Source organism: Podarcis pityusensis, assembly GCF_964106645.2.
Source record: "Podarcis pityusensis genome assembly, chromosome: 2".
Taxonomy (NCBI): Eukaryota; Metazoa; Chordata; class Lepidosauria; order Squamata; family Lacertidae; genus Podarcis; species Podarcis pityusensis.
Window position 1 is genome coordinate 62,333,499 of NC_138029.1, and position 18,660 is coordinate 62,352,158.

Here is an 18,660-nt window from a genome sequence, read left to right on the forward strand (position 1 = left end):
AGAAATATTGTCAAAGGCTTTCTCCGCATCTACAAAAATTAAAACTGCTTTAGTATTAATATTCACTTGCAACTTCTCCAAAATGTTGATTATATTCCTCGTGTTGTCAGACAAGTGTCCACCCGGGAGAAAGCCAGCTTGGTCTTTATGAATCTCCTCCACTAATACTTTTTTAAACCTTTTAGCCAAAATATCTGCAAAAATTTTATAATCCACATTAAGCAGGGATATGGGGCAGTAGTTCTTAAGTTGTGTCTTTTCAGACTCATTTTTCGGTATTAGTGTAATATAAGCTTCCTTCCACGACTCTGGCGCTTTTTTCCCCTCCAAAATTTCATTACAAACCTCCTTTAGTGGTTGAATTATCCAGTCCTTCAGGGATCTATAATATTTTGAGGTTAAGCCATCTGGCCCTGGAGATTTGCCCAACTGCATGTTCTGGATGGCACCTTCCACCTCCTGTTCTGTTATTTTATAGTTCAACATTAACTTATTTTCTTGAGAGATTTTTTGTAGTCCGTTTGTTTTTAAGAATTGGTCTAAATCAAACTCTTTCTGTGGCCCTTGTGTATATAACTGTTTGAAGTACCTCTGGAAGCATTTTCTAATTTCCACTGGATTCTGGATGTTCTTTCCTTCCACTTCCAAGTTGGTAATGGTGTTAAGTTTTTGTCTTTTTTTCATTTGCCAAGCTAACAGTTTTCCACATTTATTGGCCGATTCAAATGTCCTTTGTCTCATCTGTTTAATTTTCCATTCTATTTCCTGATTCATCATCTTCATATATTGAACTTGGTATAACTTTATTTCTCTCAGAATCTCTTGTGACTTTGGTTTCGCTCTCAGTTTCTTCTCACCCTCTTTTATTTTTTCCAAAATTTTATCTTTTTTCCCATTTTGAGTTCTCTTCTTTATTACATTCTGTTGAATTAGAAACCCCCTCATAACTGCTTTGCTTGCATCCCAGATTACTCTTTTTTCGATGGTGGTGTTCATATTTATCTCAAAATAGTCTCTCAAGGTTTTTTGGGCCTTCTTGGTAACCTCTTGATCTCTAAACAAGGTGTCATTCATCCTCCATCTGAAGGAACCGGTAGGTGTTAATTTCATCTCCATTTTCACAGCATTATGGTCGGAGCAAGTTTTAGGGCAAATTTCCACTTTTCGAGTCTTAGGTGCCAGTCCTCTAGTTATCCAAATTTGGTCAATTCTTGTCCATGTCATTTTGGCTTCAGAGAAGAAGGTTTCCTCTCTGCCCAAGGGATTCTTTATTCTCCAAATGTCAATCAAGTCCATATTGTCAGTCATCTCAAAGAAGGTTTTTGGTAGTCTGCCATCTTTGGTAACTACCTGTCTCTGCGACTTGTCCATGTTTGTAGATACCACTCCATTCATATCTCCCATCATGATAATGTTGTAATCCATATAGGCTAACAATGTCTCATGCAACTTCTTAAAAAATTCAGATTTCCCCTCATTTGGTGCATATACTCCTACTATCAAAAAATTTTCTCCTTGTGTTTGGATTTCAGTTGCCACATATCTTCCTTGGTCATCTTTAAAAATAAATTTCGGTGATAGGCTCTCTTTCGCGTAAATTACTACTACTCTCTTTTTGACCTTGTCCGATGAAATAAACTCTTGACCCAATCATTTATTAATCAATACTTTCCTATGAAGCCTTATCACATGTGTTTCCTGCAAGCAAATCAAGTCCAATTGTTCCTTTTTCAATAAATGAAAGACTTTTTTCCTTTTCTCCGGGGAGTTAAATCCATGAATATTCCAACTTAATAGTTGCAGGGACATGGTGTATTTATTTTGCTTTTCCTCCAACTGCGCCAAGTAATTGTTCTTGTTCTGTCGGTGGTGTCACCTTCTCTAACTTGTCCAATCCCAAAGGTAGTGGTACTATGTCTTGTATTCCTGGTTTTAAAGCTCTTAGCTCTTCTTCAGCTTCTTTTTGCAGGTCTTCTCCGTGTTCTTTCAGAAATTTTTCTTTATCTTCCACTGATCTTATTTTAAACTTTTTCCCTTTAACGGTAAAAGATAGGCCTTGGGGGAATTCCCACCTAAAAATGGTTCTGTTTCCTCTTAACAGGGCCACCAGATCTCCGTAGTTGGACCTGAGATCCAAAAGATGTTTAGGGATGTCCTTAAATATCTCCACTCTTGATTCATTTATTTCCAAGGTCTTCTGGAAGTGCAGACTCAATATTCTGTCTCTCTCCTCTCTTGATCGGAGGGTAATCAAACAGTCCCTCACCCTGTTCTTTCTCCCCCCTCTTCCAAGTCTAAAAATATTCTAAATACTACATTATAATGGCAGAAATATACTTTTTTAAAAAAGGCATTTTCCCATATGTATATCCATTGTACTGTTTGGAAATCTGTAAAGCTGTCTGAATAAAAACACCACCAACAAAACTGAATGCTGTCCAAACGATGGCACAGCCATTCATGGCATCTTTAGAAGCAAATTACTAAAGAACATGAGTGGATGTTAAAATCAGAATTAAGTGTGGCCTCAAACCACGTAGATCCATTTCGTCATAATGGCAACCCAATCCTATATATCATGTTCGCTCACCAGTTAAGTGCTGAGTTTAGTGTGGCTTATGTCCTGGTACATGTGCATAGGATTGTAGCTTAGTTACGAAACAAAGCTTCAATTGATTTAGACCTGAAATTCAATAAGAGCTCCTAAGTAGTTTAAGGGTTACCCTCATCTTGGAAAAAGTTCTTTATATAAGCTGGCTTTATGCTGGCTACGGTAACAGCTATTGACCTTGTAGGGGAAGTTTTGTGCTTCATTCCAACACAGATTGAACCAGTCCATTATATTGCATTGTCTGCCTATTTGGTGAATGGTGGAACTATCAACCTAGTTTCTAGAGAGAGAAAATCTAAATAATGCTGCATTATTATAGGTCAGCTGCTCAAATATATCTTGGAGCTAAAGTAAGCAAAGCCTAAAGCTGATCAACTTATTTAAAGGGAAAGGGAAAAATGTATGTTTAAAACAGACAATTTCTCTGTCTAAGTAAAACTCTCTTATACTGCAGCCCTGTTTTCTGTCATGTGTTACAATGTCCTCTGTGATAAATATGCTACTCGGCAGCTATATGGCTACTGCCCATCATGGGCATTGAACTGGGAATACAGAAAAAAGGCTATTATGCAGGAAATCTTAAGCTGTAATGCAGACATCATAAGTCTTCAGGTGAGAAATGACTTTGTTCTTTTTTGTTTATGTATGCACCCATTTTTAAATGTTTTTAACTTAAGCAATTTTCTTTCTGCATGTAAGATGGGAATCATTACAAGACCCCTACAATATGCTCTTAAGCCTGCTCTGAAAACTATTTGGATGAAATTCCAATAATACAGTAAAATGAATAGGGGACTAGTAAAGGATGCCTATGAAGCTTAAATATTTGTTGTTGTCTTTACTCCCCACCCACCCAGTGAGAGTCGCTTCCTGATTTATCATGGCTGTGTCGAGATTCATTTGCTCTCCCATCTGTTAGAAGGCTGGGTTACGTGGCTGCAGATGATGTGCCAAACCAGCAGATGCAGTGAAAAGAGTTGCAGAGCTTTTCTGCCAGGGATTACACGGGCCTTGAAGCAGAAAACAGGAATTAGGGTCAACCCTGCTGGCCAATAGACATTTCACCAAGCCAGGGAAATTCTGTTCTGTTTATTAAAGATCATAGCCTGTCATGTCTTTAAGAGCTTGAGGTGGGCAACAGTCGATCAAAAATGTATATAAAATATGTAAATTGCTGTTAAAATGGGTCACAACTCTGTCCAGGTATTTTCCCCTTTCCTCCCTTCTGTATGTTCCCCTCCTTCCATTGTCTTTTTCCTCCCTTCCATTGTTGCTTAAAATACGCAGTTTCTTGCATGGTTGTTTTTCCTAGTGTTGTGGACATACTTCTGTCTCTGAACTAGTCTAGTGTGTATCTTCTGTTCTGATTACCTTTTCTGAAGGACTCTGCTACACAATATTTTTATTGCATGTAGCAGAGTGTAACAGAGAATTTTGTGCATAGCAGAGAATTTTGGTGTTTAATATATTTGTACTGTAGTGTTCTCTGGAAGCTGTTGGTTCCTGCATCCAAGTTTGTGGAGGGGTTTCTACTAATTGCAGGTTCTCCAGCTGTTGAAGATAGTTGCATGTGGATGCCTTATATTTTTGCTCCTTGAGTTCTTAAAGCTGCCCATTTTGGTCACAGAAAAACTCAGTATTGCTACTAGTATTAAGTAACTGCAAGATTGTTTTTGCAGTTGTTAATGTACTCTGAATTATTTAATACAATGGCTGGGGTTCACTTAATGTTTGGCTCAAGATGATAATTTTGTGGAAAAGAGTCCAGTGACCATGGCATCTGATTTTCAGTGGGCTCCAGATTTAATAGCTTGGCAGGGATAAAGGTTAATTGCTATTTTTCAAACAAATATTTTTGTGGATTTGTACTATTACTGTTCTCAGCAGTCTTCTGCATTGGTCCTTTATATACCCTATAAACTTCCAGCTGTTCTACTTTTATATTTAGTTTAATTGCTTACTCCATCGTGTCCTCGGATATGTGGTGCCTTTTGAATTTTAGACTGTTTCCATCAGTCACTATTTAGATGGAGGGGAGGGGAAACTGCCAGATCAGCTGACAGTGTCTCTATGACTGTTCTTACTATTTCACTCATCCTGAGCTACATGCTTTGCAGGCACATTTTATTCTGGACTGGCGTTGTGGCTTAATCCATTTCACAGTAATGTAATCTGATGACTTCTTGTTATATTGACATGGAGCATCCGCTGAGTGGAGTTTGAATCATGTGACACTTCTGCCGGCAGAAGGGGCTAGTTGACTTTTTTTAATAATCTGCTGTTTTTAATAATCTGCAACTGTCTTTTGAAATCAGGTGCATATTTTTATCTTTGAAAAGCACCGCTTCTCCCTTGGGTGCAACAGTATTGTTAGAAGCTCTTAGTGGCTCAGGAAACAGGAAGGTGTGTATACTTGTGGTGTATTTATGGTGCATGTGTAGCACTGGTCACACCCATTGTTGGCATGTGAGCCTCAAAGCCCTCTGGTCAAAAATGTTAGCTATTCCCATGTTAGGCTCTCTATCCTGAAGGGAGGTACGCTGATGATGGATTCCTGCTGCTGCTTTGTTCCTACTGTATTGTATATGGTTGGCAGACAAGTCAGAGCCTCACATAAGCTGTTCTACAGAAAGGCATATGTCTACATACATATCAGTAAAATAAAATATAACACTAGTTCTTCTCCGCCATTATTTCAGTTGCTGTCTTTTCACATTATACTTTCTCAATGGACATAACTTCAGAGTCCTGCTTTAAAGGGGTATCCGTTGGAGACTTGAATTCATTTTCTTTTTAAAAGTTGCATTGTGCATTTGATAGTTCACCTAATTCTTGCACTGTTTTACATTTTAGGAGGTTGAAACTGAGCAGTACTACAGTTTTTTCCTAGCAGAATTGAAAGAGCGTGGATACAACGGATTCTTCAGTCCGAAATCCAGAGCTAGGACAATGTCAGAACAAGAGAGAAAACATGTTGATGGTTGTGCAATATTTTTCAAGACAGAAAAGTAAGATAAAACTTGTATCTTGTTCTCTGGCTACAGTGAATGAGGTTGCACAGCAACATCAGTTTTTAATCCTCTATGAAACCAGAGGCAGTCCTATAGCTTTGTTTTCAGTGTATTTCGTGTCATTATACTATAAAAATTATTGTTGCAAAAGGATTATTTCAGTAATTTGGGGAGCCTATCAATACTTTGGCTGTTTAGGACTAGGTAACTTGAGTAATAAAATTGTTCACTCATGAAATATGAATAAAGCAGTGGCCTCCTATGAATTCTCGTAATAGTTCACAGCTTTTGGTGGAATGGTGAATAGTAATGGTTATATTTATTTAAGAAAATGTCTGCATGTTGGCTTGTATGTGTTCAAGCTTTTATGTTGGCCACAGTTGTGGTAAGCTGTCACAGCCATTATATTCACATTGAGAAGTCTAGTTACCTAATTTTTGTCAGCTGTGCAGATAGAATATGTGAATCATATTGTGATAAAATGAAAAATACGGTGTTATGTGCAGATCTTGCTTTAAATTGATTTTATTGCTTTCAGGTTCACCTTGGTTCAGAAGCATACTGTTGAATTTAATCAGCTGGCTATGGCAAACTCAGAAGGATCAGAAGCAATGCTGAACAGAGTAATGACAAAAGACAACATTGGAGTTGCTGTGTTGCTAGAGCTACGAAAGGAGTTAATAGAAATGTCATGTAAGTGAATGCAAATCCAGTTTTCGACTGGACTCTGCAGCCATCTTCCGCATACCCTTTGCTGCTTTGGAAAAGAGTTGAGAACTGGTTTATCTACCAGTTCTGGTGACTGAAACTCATACCCAATGGATAGGAGAAGTCTCTACTTCTAACTTTGAGAACTTAGTGTGAAACTAAAAACATTCCAAGGAGATGCAGACAGTTGCTTAACCACAAAATTTGTTTTTGCCCACCACCACCACCTACTAAATTTTTTGCATACTGTTTAAGGTGTATGTGGAGTAGTCATGCTGCCCCAAACTGGAGAATGGTTTTTCATGCATCTACCTGTCAATACAACTTTTAAAATGTACTGTAAACCCCACCCCACCCTTTTTTTAAAAAAATAAATGGTTTTGATTTAAAAGGGAAGTGAAATGGGATCAAAGTGGAATGAGGAGATGTGAAGATTCTTGAGGCTAGAAAAAGATTTCTAAGTCATCACTATTTTCTCATCTCCGTGTCTGTACTTTCCTACTGGCCATGATTTGTTCTTTTGACTGCCCTAGTATTTGCGCACATCTGCGGTAAAGATGCTGCTTAGCTTAGTATGGATGACGAACTGTATTTGCAGGTAATGAATGTAGCCTGTATTTTCAGTTAAGTAAATACTAATACACTTTGTCACTGCAAACAGTATCTGTCTAGATTGCAGAATTCTTTTGTGTGGTACTTGTCTTTATTGCTGTATGGGGAAAGGGTAATGACTGACAAATACTGCAGTTAAAATGCATATTATGTTTGCTAGAAAATTGTAGATATAGTAGCTTAGAACTTATTTGCAGTCCATCACAGTAGCTGTTCATTATCATGTCGATAATGCAATAAAGCCAGCAGAGGGAGCACAGAGCCCTTTTTTGTTTTAAACTCATAAAATGGCTGGTTGAGATAAGGAATTCTGTATTTGTAAAGTCCCAGTTAATTACTGCTGATTAGTTTGATATATTTCTTTAGCAGTATTTTTAAAGCCCTTTTCACCAATGCAACCTATGTAGTGAAGTATCACTGCTGTTTTCTGAAGGGTTTTTTATTTCCCATTTTAGCAGGCAAGCCACACCCAGGAATGGATAAACAGCTGGTCCTTGTAGCAAATGCACACATGCACTGGGACCCGGAGTATTCTGATGTGAAGCTGGTTCAGACCATGATGTTCCTTTCTGAGGTAAAGAACATAATAGACAAAGCCTCTCGGAGCCTCAAGCCTGGTATTTCGGGAGAACATGCAACAATTCCACTTGTATTGTGTGCAGATCTGAATTCTCTGCCAGATTCAGGTAAGTGCAGCCATATTCCACTTGCTGAGGTGTTGTAACAATGCTTTTGATGAAACTGCTGGAAGTTGAATAAAACTTGATAGTGAAAGAGGCTCACAGAGCCATTTTGAAGGCTGTGCAGAAATGAACTTGAGGGATGGCTCTCAGAGCTCACCAGCTGATAGACACTGAAAGCCCTCTTGGCTGCACTAGTGGGTTCCTCATGAAGGGGTCCCCGGCTCAGACTCCCTGTGTTCCCTGTGTGTGCCAAGAGAGAGTCTGCTTGCCAAGAAACAGTTGCATGCCCACTTCAAGCTCTCAATTGTTCCATTGCAGGCATGTCTTTATTTGTCCACATATAATGGCAGGTGAGCATGATTTTGGGGAAACAGCCTCACAGGACAAATTAGGACCCCTGTGAGCTGGAAGTTTACCACCACTAAATCAGAGAAATCGAGCCTAACACTTCACCCTTAATCAAATCTTATGATCCCTAAATTGCAGCCAAGGGAGTGAGTGTATGGGGGGTGGATTGTACTATTGAGATGGATCATCCATCATGAATGTAATACTATTTAAGAGGGATAGGTTGCTTGTTTTTTTGTTTTTTTAAAAAATTTCCTTCACCCTAGGTGTGGTTGAATATTTGAGTACCGGTGGAGTGGAGACAAACCATAAAGATTTTAAGGAACTGAGATACAATGAAAGTCTCACTAACTTCAGTTGTAATGGGAAAAACGGAACCACCAATGGAAGGATTACTCATGGTTTCAAGTTGAAGAGTGCCTATGAGAATGGCCTAATGCCTTATACGAATTACACATTTGATTTCAAGGTGAGAGTTGAAATAAATTCCCATTGCACTATTACTGTTTTATTGCTTATTCAGCATAGGGGTGCAAGAAGTTTGATGAACTATTAAAACAAAAATGGAAGGGTTAGTAACAAATTAATTGTCAGGTTGGGGTAGTATTAAGTTTTGGAAGCACTTTCAAAGAGAAGAAAGCAGGCTGATAAAGGAAAAGGATGCTCTCCCAGTCACAGGAAACAGCACAACAGCAGTAGCCATTGCTTGCGCTTAAGAGGCCCATGGCCATGAGAAGGTCGTGACCAAAAGTTGCCTAACTTTACACAATAATTCCTAGGGGTAATATTGCCTCTTCAGAGGTATTAACAAGAAATATATGTGAATCTCAGTGTAGCATGTGAACACCTTATGATGACTAACACTTTAAGAATTATCTCAAAGTTTCTCTCCTATCATTCAGTGATTTTATAGCAGTTGACAGTAAAACAAATAACACATTTTTAAAAATCATTTATTTACATATTTATTTCCAGCTTTCTGAGGCAAGTTGTCATAAAGTATGTTACAATAAGTGTGTTAGCATCTAAATAAACAAGAACATGAAATCTACAGTGAAATCAAGGGCAAGGCAAAGCATAAATGACCATGAAAGGAGCTCATGTTGCAACAAGACTATCTTAAGCTGCCCCCAGAACACTAGAAGGGGTAATACTAAACCTACAGCCTGAAAAGGGGCATTTCACAGTTTTGGGGTAGCAGTAGAGATGGACTTGCTTTGAGCATGATGGAATCTGAAGCAGGACATTGCATCTCTTTTCAAACTCTGAGAATAATAATAATATTATTAAGTTGATTAATAATTTTATTGAAATCATTTAGAACATAAATCAATTACACAGACAACAAAAACAGAACAAACCACAACCCTTGACCCCCAAAGCAAAATAAACAAGACAGTAAAACAGAACCAAACAGCAACACAAAAAGTAAAAGAAAAAATTGTCACCTATATATACCATATTTTCATTCCAAATTCTTCTTTCTTGACTTCATCCTGTACCTGGTTTTCTATTTTCTCCTTCTAAACTGTCTCTTTTTTGAATTATTTTTACGATTTTTCCAAGTTAATCAAAACAAGACCAGGTATTTATTTGGGGGCACTGCTTTTTAAAATATTCTCTACATTTTCCCCATTCTTTCTGGAACTTTTGTTTGGGCTGTTATTTATTATTTATACCCCACCGATCTGGCTGGGTTTCCCCAGCCACTCTGGGCTGCTCCCTGCCAAATATTAAAAACACAATACAGCATTAAACATTAAAAACTTCCCTAAACAGGGCTGCCTTCAGATGTCTTTTAAAAGTAGGATAGAATCACCTGAGAACAAGTGGTCTTCAGTGTGTCTGGGATCCATACCATTTAGGCACCTGAATTTGCCTTGGGACCATGACCGTAGTCAGGGTAGGTGCTTCAGCACTAGAGTTATGTGGTTACTGAAGTCCATACCTGATATCAGTTGAAATTGCTTCCAGTTGTGTGTGTCTTCCCTTTCTGAAAATATTCACTCCATTTTCTCTCTTTTCAAAAGGGTATTATTGACTACATCTTCTACTCTAAACCTCAGCTGAATATTCTTGGCATCCTGGGACCTTTGGATCACCATTGGCTAATAGAGAACAATATAAGTGGCTGTCCACACCCGCTCATTCCTTCTGACCACTTCTCACTTTTTGCACAACTGGAGCTGGTGCTGCCTTTCCTGCCCCCGGTAAATGGAATCCATCTGCCTAGCAGGAGGTAGTCAAGTACATTTTAGAGGGCAACCTCAGTCTGATTTGTAAAATTGTAAAATCTGAATATAGAGGAGTGAGGTATGGCCAACAGGGATCTTTCTTAATGATCTTAATTTTAAATCTAATTATTTCATAAAGAAATAGTAAAAGCCAGGTGCTATCAGACACACAATTCTGAGCCCAACATGCTTTATTTACTGTTAGACAGGGACTGGTGCGTTGGCACCTCTCTTAGATTTGTTACAAGTAACCTGTTCTATCCAATGTAATATTTCATGCCTTGAAAATAGGGAATTACTATAATAAATTCTCTTCGCACAGATATCTGTAGCACTACTTTTTTGAGGCCAGTAGTAAAACATCAAAAGACCATTCTTCCATACTTCACTCCCTTCTTTTTCAGACTTGTTTGTTTGTAAAATATAGAATTTGAATTTAGCCTTTATTGATTGTATATGAACAACAGAAAACCTGATTTATGAGATTTTGTACTTAAAAAAAAACAACAACCAGATTTGGAAAATGATTGTATTGTAAACTAAGGCTAAATTTTTATCTGTTTCATGTGTTATAAAGGCCAGCTTGTAAAAGAAGTTGCAGCAGGCTTTCTCTGCTAATGATTTGCACTGTTAGGGTTTTTAGCCCTTATGTACTACTTCATTTTTTAAAATTGAGAACACTGCTTTTAAATCTAAATTTGGTTAAATGATAACAAATTTCTTCAAGCCAGTTAACATACATTCATTTCTTTCTTTCTTTTAACTTAAAGCAACAGCGCAAACTTGTTCTCGGAACAGATAAGCTAAGCAGTGACTGATTAGGCTTTGTGGATTGATAACCCTTATCGATATCTACATTCTAACCTTTTTCTGCCAGAAGTGGAAGGGCAGAATATTGTGTGAAAGCTTTTTAGTTTCTGTGTTAAGTCACTCGTTTCCTATCTCCACTGTGCCTGCTTCATTTTGTTCTCAATTAGCACTGCCTGTGCATGCAGAGAGAACCTGTGCATCCTCTTTTATTTTTTTAAAATAATGTTAACATTTTGTGAAAATTTTATGAAGATACTTTTGTATAAGCTGTGGCATCTATTTTTTTTTTCCTTTGCGAAGCGTTGAATATCACTTTTTGAACACGTTCAGATGGTGGGTACACAAATTCTAAGCTTCTGATACCCCTGCACTGCTTCTTTCAGTGTCATTGCACAATGCTGTTTGTTTGGTTTGTTCTCCCCTCTCCACTTAATACTATCATGTGAAGTCCCCTTTCAGTTGAAGCATCTTCCTCAGTCATTCCTCGGTCGTCATTCCTTGAAGCTAAAAGTATACAGTCTTCTGTTCTATGAAGCAGTGTAACTAGAGATGCATTTTCAGTACAGGTTCCCTAGACAACATTTCAGATCGAGCATTAAAGTGACCAAGTCCTATTCTTCAAAGTGTCAACAGAACCAAGGTTGTAGTATGCCCTCATAGTGCCATTAGTGTTTGAAAGCCAAGTATATATACGGTATATATAAATATATATATATATATAAAATCTGTCCATAAAAGGGAAATTCTATCTAATCCTTAGCAAACATACCTTCATTAATAAGTCTGTTTCTTATTTAGAGAGAGAACTTGGTCAAACTGCTTTTGTTTCAACTGCAGGCAGAGAAACAAAAGCTCTTTCTTGAATTGAGAAATTCTGAATATAATGAATTAAAAAATGGGTAATAATGATTGAAAATTTTATAAAGAAACTATAGGCACTTAGAAGTGCGTGACCATTTTGTTTTAAAGAATACAGTAAAATTGCAACAAGTTCATGTTTAGCAAACAAGCGTTTAAAAATTTTTAGTAGGAAAAGTCCAGATCTTGAATCCTTGTCTAGGACCTGATTTTTCTTTTGTTACATGTTTTTTTAGTTGTGCAAACACCAAACATGTCCAGTTTATAATCAGTACATCGGAATGCTGGTAATAATTGATGTAGTAGATTCAATTAGTAATGTTGCTTTTTCTGTTCTTGTTTTTTGGGTTTGGGGGTTATTTTGTACAAGTGTGAATAAAAGGTGTTTTACTCATGTTTCCTTAACAATGTGTTGGTAATGTGCATCATGACAATTTTCAGTGGCAATGGAGCCAATTTAGCTTGTCATACTCAGCAACCTATTTTGTTTCCTGATTATCTGGATTATTTAATTGTATGTCCAGAAAGCTTTATGGAAGGGAAGCACTTATTCATTTTATATTCCTTAGAAGGGATTAATTTTTCCTTTTAAGCTGGAGCTTGAGTGCACTTGGTAAATCCTAAAGGTTTAAGCTTTACACATGCGTTTTCACCTTTCTTTGTTCAATCTTAAATATATATCTATCTATATGAATTTATGGCAGCACATTAAAAGGTTACAGCCCGTTCATGTACTCAAGGACTCTGTTCTTGCCTGGACATGTTGCAATCTATGGGCACTTGAAATTCCTTTTCCATGTTTGGCATAATAAGATTATTGAAGTATGAGAGCTCAGAAAAATAAAGAAACCTGATCCCCCTTGACTTCAGTGAGCCTTTGGTCAGATCCCACAGTACTGAAGTGACACGCTGAGGAAATACTCTGCATCTCTGCAGAATAAGAAGTTGCACCTAATGTGTCTGGCAGTCAATATCAGAATAGTCATACTTTTAATACAGTTTTCTGCATCAAACAAATTCATACATTTCATAAATGAATGCAATAAACTATATGTGTTCACAAAATGCTAATTTCCAATAATCCTAACACTTATCTTACTTAAGGTGGCTTTGGATGTTGCCATAACAAATGTTCAGTGTTTCTTAATGTAATCATATTATTATTTTTTAAGGACGTAGAGCATTGGTGGGCGTGAGGATCCCTTTCCCCATTCCCCAGTTTAATCAAACTAGATGTCTGACTAGGGATGGTCACATATTGAAAAACCTAATACCTACAGCCTGCCCATTTCTGGATAAAAATGATCTTAAGGCGATAAAATCAATTATGGTGGAATTTAAGCAGGAAATATAAAATATATGGGATTCTCTATTTTAAAGACAGTGACAGAAAAAGCTCTAGGAAATGTGTGTAATTATTCTGTCCCTTTTTTTATTTGTGGGCTCAAGCCTCAATTGTAAAGTTAACCATTCAGGTTGCAAACTTGCATCTGAAAACTCTGATAAAGTTATTTGAATTCTGCTGTGGCTTAAATGTCTAAAAGTAGCTTCAGATGTCAAGTTCCCACTTTTATCTATGGGGCAAAGAATTCAAAGCCAAAATAATTGCACTAACATTTTCAGCAGAATTAATCGCACTGCAAATTTTTCAAGTCAAATTTACTACTGCTTATGTAGTGACTCTGTTTTTTCCCATCCAGCCTGACTCAGTGTTTTAGTATATGTTAACTCCTGCTATACTTTTTGGTTGTCTAAGCTTTTTTAAAATGTAGGTATCTTGGTATGCTTAAGTAGTATCTAAAAATTAGAATACCTAGTCTTTATTCACAGTACTTCTGTATAACGTGTAATGCACTGGACTAACTCTTGTTTACCATATGTGTAACAAAAAAACAAAAACAAAAACCAGCACATCATCTGCACTAAGCTCAAAGAATGTTGCATTTGTCTATAGGCAGCTCTTCAATAAGATAAATGGGAAATTGAAAATGGTCTGATGGTAAACAAGGGCTTTTACTGTTCTCTTCAGTGGAACTTTCTTCTTGGTCAAATTTTAACTAGCTAGTATTATATTTATATACAGGGTTGTCTTTTTTTTCTTTACCAATGTATTTTCCTACTCATAGCTGACCAATAAATTCAATATCTGTTTCAAATTTCTTTTGAAGTCTAATTTACCTTTTTCACCTCCGCCTGTAAAACAGACAGGGCCGCTGGGTTTGCTGTTACATTAAGTGTTTAATTCCCGGTCCTGACTACAAAAAGAATAAGGCTGCAGATGGAAAGCAGCACATGTCCAGTCCTGAAGCAGAGATCTTTGTGCAGGCCTGTCCAGTTTCTTGGCCTCTAGGCTTTCCTTTTCTGTCTCAAAGAGAATTAAAAACTTTCTCAGGATCCTGGGTAAAGCCGATGGGCAGGACATGCAGGTTCCACTATCAGAACACAATGTGTTCCCAGGGAATTGTTCATTAGGCGAGCTTTCACATAACAAGCTGATGGTTTTCCATAATTTCCCATGAGAACATTTCTAATCTGTGATTTGTCTGATCTTGTTCCTTCTCTTCATGGTTTCCACCCAAAATGGCTGCCACTGGCCAGCAAAACACAAGTACGGAAGCGGGCAAACTCCATCTGTTCAGATATCTGAGTCAGCCATTCGTGTACAGTGGTACCTCAGGTTACATACGCTTCAGGTTACAGACTCCGCTAACCCAGAAATATTACTTCGGGTTAAGAACTTTGCTTCAGGATGAGAACAGAAATCGTGTTCCGGTGGCGCAGCAGCAGCAGGAGGCCCCATTAGCTAAAGTGGTGCTTCAGGTTAAGAACAGTTTCAGGTTAAGTACAGACCTCCGGAATGAATTAAGTACTTAACCCAAGGTTCCATTGTAGTGAGGTTTGGGTATAAAATTGACATTTTGGATAACACTCGTTCTGATAGCAGGACCTGCAGGTATGCCACTAACAGTCAGGTGTGCTATTTAATGAACGTGTTACAATAAGGGAAGGCAGCTACTGGAAAGTAACTATCATGCATACCTCGGTAAAACCTATTCTAGTGTTCCAGTAATTGTCAGAATGCAGTCTGGACTACTTTATCCTTTTACAAAACTAGGTTTCACTATCCAGAACCAAAGACCAGCGCTGCCGACATGATCTAATGCAGAGGTGGGGAACCTTTTTTCAACCTTAAGGCCACATTCCCTCATAAGCAACCTTCCAGGGGCTGCACCATTGGGGTGGGCGGGGCCAGAAGCAAAAGTGGGTGGAGCAACAAGTGCATGCATGCATTTCCAGAAACGAGTGTGTAGAAAAGGACCCCCCAGTTTTTTATGGGTGAAAGAGTACCTCTTGTGAAAGGGAAGGGCAAGTGTTGAAACATTTGGGAGGAAGACTGACGTTTTTTCAGTACCAAATAAGGCAAAGCAAGTACCAAGTATGTTTAGGAACTGAATACAGTGGTACCTCGTGTTAAGAACTTAATTCGTTCTGGAGGTCTGTTCTTAACCTGAAACTGTTCATAATCTGAAGCACCACTTTAGCTAATGGGGCCTCCTGCTGCTGCTGCGCCACCGGAGCATGATTTCTGTTCTCATCCTGAAGCAAAGTTCTTAACCCGAGGTAATATTTCTGGGTTAGCGGAGTCTGTAACCTGAAGCATATGTAACCCGAGGTACCACTGTATTTTCTTCCTCTGTTGGAAGGCTATCATTCAAATTTCTCCAGGGGCCTATAGTGTGCATAATAGCACAAATATTATCCATAATGTAGGTGTGATTTCTACATAGGTGAAGCCCCTTTAAGAACATACAAGCAGCAAAGAAATGTTCCATCAATGTTGAAACTTACATATTTGCAGAGAACCTATATATTTATTCAGCTGCTCCAGTGTGGTGTTTGTGTTTCCTGCAGACAGGTTCTTCAGTTTCAAATGGAGCAATAACTTCATATTTTACTTAGACTTTTCCTGCCCACATCCATCTCTCAGTGGCTTGAGGTCCCTGTTGCTTTAGTAGCTGAGTCTTTTCTTTTGCAGAACTTTCTTGGACTAGGGTTATTTCTAAATCTATGAAAATGGTGGTTCTTTTTTTTATCGCTACTTGAGTGTATAAGTGACATGAATTTTTCAAAAAAAATAATTATACTTGCTTTAGATGTTTAACAGAAAAAAACGCCCAACAGAAGTTATTTTAAAAGAAACATCTCTGTGCCAATATGAACCTTCTGAAAATGGTCTGGCAACAGCACACTAAGTACGTTGTGGTGTGTTAGCTGTGCAGCGAAGCACTCTCAGGACTCTTGTATCATGAGCCATCCCAAAAATATGGGCACTTTTGGGTGCAAGAGAATCACAGTTTACTTACAACCTCAGTTACCAGCTTTGGCATTGGTGAAAGAGGGTTCCTTAGACTGGAAACCCTGGCTGGTTGACAAACCAGCTTCTGCAAGAAATGACTACAAACAGCTGCTGCAGGTCAGCCACAATACCTGAAATAGTTCCTGGTAGCTAAGCTTTAGGACATAAGAATGAAGAAGTGAAAATAGTCCAGTGGCAGCAAATGGTGTTTGCATGTCTTTTGTCCCAAGAGTGGGGAATCTGTGGACCTCCAAATGTTAATAGGCACTAACACCCATCAGCTCCCACCAGCATCACCAGTGGTTAGAGATGGTGGGAGTTGTGGTCCAGAAACATCTGGAAAGCCACAGGTTCTTTATCCTGCCTTTAGTGCCTAGCCCTCAGAAGGGTTCAGGTTTATATGAAATATCTTGCATATTTTTCTGCTTACTGGAGCTGGAGTCCCAACAACAGCTGAAGAACTACAGGTTCCCCAACCCTGCTGAAATACCACTTCTGTTAACATTTTGCAGCTGTGTTGCATTTCTGCTGTGCTCCACTCTTAGCTGGCAATTAGGAAAGCAATTTATTAGAATCAAACACAGCTGATCTCTGAGATCACCCAAACATTTAGATCTTTGTGGAAGGATGCAGCTGGCAGTGTGCAGAGCAAGGAGAAGAGGCGAGGTCCCACTTAACAAACAATCATTTCTTAGGGAGGTATTCGCATAAGAAGTCCACAATTTACACTGATTCCTATGGGAACATTTCTAATCAGCGTTATGTCCAATCTCCCTCCCTGCATGGTTTCTTCCCAAAGATGGCTGCTGCTGACCAACAAAGCATGAAGAAGGGAATGGGCCAACTCCAGCTGTTCAGATATCTGAATATGTGGTATGTACAGCAAGGTTTGGGCATAATTCTTTACGTTCGGATAACTGAATTTTTGCATAAAGAGTGGGCAGATAGCTGGACCTACATATAATATGGATCTTTACTGTTGATAATACCTTTCACTGCTTCAGACACCCTTACCTTTTAAGGTTCTTAAGCCATTTCAGATTTTGCACCTGTGTGCCCATTCCTCAGACCAAAAGGTGCAGCCAAAATTGTGCCCTCCAAAAGCTGTGGCACTCCAATTCCCACCAGCCCCAGCCAACATGGCCTGTGGTCAAGAATAATGCAAACTATAGTCCCACAAATTCAGGAGGGTACCTGAATCTAACCTTTTAGCATTATTCAGGCATTCTATCCCACATTGTGGCAAGCCCCGTGCGTCTAGCCCTTGTGTCACCATCGCCATTCCCACAGCTTTTTGCGTGTTAGGGACTGAGCCCCTGGAGCAGGGGGGCTTTTTATATACTCGTGCAGGGACCCAGCACAATTTAGAAAGCCTGACAGATCAGGGTTCTAAATTACACATGGAGCCTATGCAAAGAGAAACGGCTCCTTGCTCAAGTGGTACAGCCCCAGTGCATGATATGGAGGGCTGTGGGAGAGGCAACAATGACATGAAAGGAGAGGGGCTGTGGAGGGACCCCTGTTCTCCCTTGGTGTGCTACATTGCTGGGGGAGCCTTGTGGATTGCTGCCATCACATAGTAAGGAAGTTCATTGGTTGTATGGTGGAGTTACAGAAGCTTAGCTAGAACAGACACACCCCAAAAAAGGAAGGAAGCGTGTGTATGTATGTGAAAGTACAGATTCACAAGTGGTAGTGCAGGGATAAAAAAAAAAGTATTGTGGGGTACAGAGTGCGAAAAGAGAGCAATGTGGAGGTAACAGTGCAGAGCAACTTTTCAGGTGAGGAAAGGAAAGGGAAGAGAAGATTGTCTGAAATGCGAGAATGTAAGATCTGTGGGTGAAGAAACCTGTACTGATGAAGATGGGGGTGGCATGAGAATGCACTGGTTTAAATTAGTAACAAAAATGCTTTTCTGAACATAGTGGTGCAGCTCTCAATAAACATGTAATACTAATCCTCATAGTTCATTGTATACCTCTGAAGAATAATAATAATAATAATAATAATTTTTATTATTTATACCCCGCCCATATATATCCCCCCCCCTCACACACACACAATGTGACACACACAATGTGACACACCCACCCACACACCCCTGGAGTTCATGTATAACAATGAAACGGGATAGCTCAGTTAGAGCGTGGTGCTGACAATGTCAAGGCTGCAGGTTCAGTCCCGATAAGGGACAGCTGCATATTCTTGCACTGCAGCGGATTGGATTAGATGATCCTCGGGGTTCCTTCCAACACTCTGGTTCTATGAGAACAAACTGGATTTTAATTTAGTTGTAACAACAGTAGAAGCAATTTTCCCTGTCTTGGGAGTCCAGCTGGTTCCATGAGATTGCCTTTCCCCATTTCCCTTTTTCATTCTGTGCTTTCTGACAATAAGAGAAATGTGATTTTAATCACCACAGCAAAGA

At 38.8% G+C, this 18,660-nt stretch overlaps 1 protein-coding gene across 3 annotated transcripts in view; it reads left to right on the forward strand.

Moving 5' to 3' along the window:
* CNOT6 (CCR4-NOT transcription complex subunit 6) overlaps positions 1 to 14,031 on the forward strand; it is a 41,203-nt gene extending 27,172 nt beyond the window's left edge. For 2 of the 3 annotated variants that reach the window (XM_080996045.1, XM_080996046.1), the window contains 6 exons: positions 3,066 to 3,223; positions 5,465 to 5,619; positions 6,161 to 6,315; positions 7,398 to 7,628; positions 8,240 to 8,442; positions 10,004 to 14,031. In XM_080996045.1, coding sequence (XP_080852171.1) covers positions 3,066 to 3,223; positions 5,465 to 5,619; positions 6,161 to 6,315; positions 7,398 to 7,628; positions 8,240 to 8,442; positions 10,004 to 10,216 — 1,115 coding nt within the window. In that variant the 3' untranslated portion in view covers positions 10,217 to 14,031. The remainder of the gene's footprint in view (positions 1 to 3,065; positions 3,224 to 5,464; positions 5,620 to 6,160; positions 6,316 to 7,397; positions 7,629 to 8,239; positions 8,443 to 10,003) is intronic. The other variant, XM_080996044.1, reaches the window with a different exon arrangement.
* The last annotated feature ends 4,629 nt before the right edge of the window (positions 14,032 to 18,660 follow it).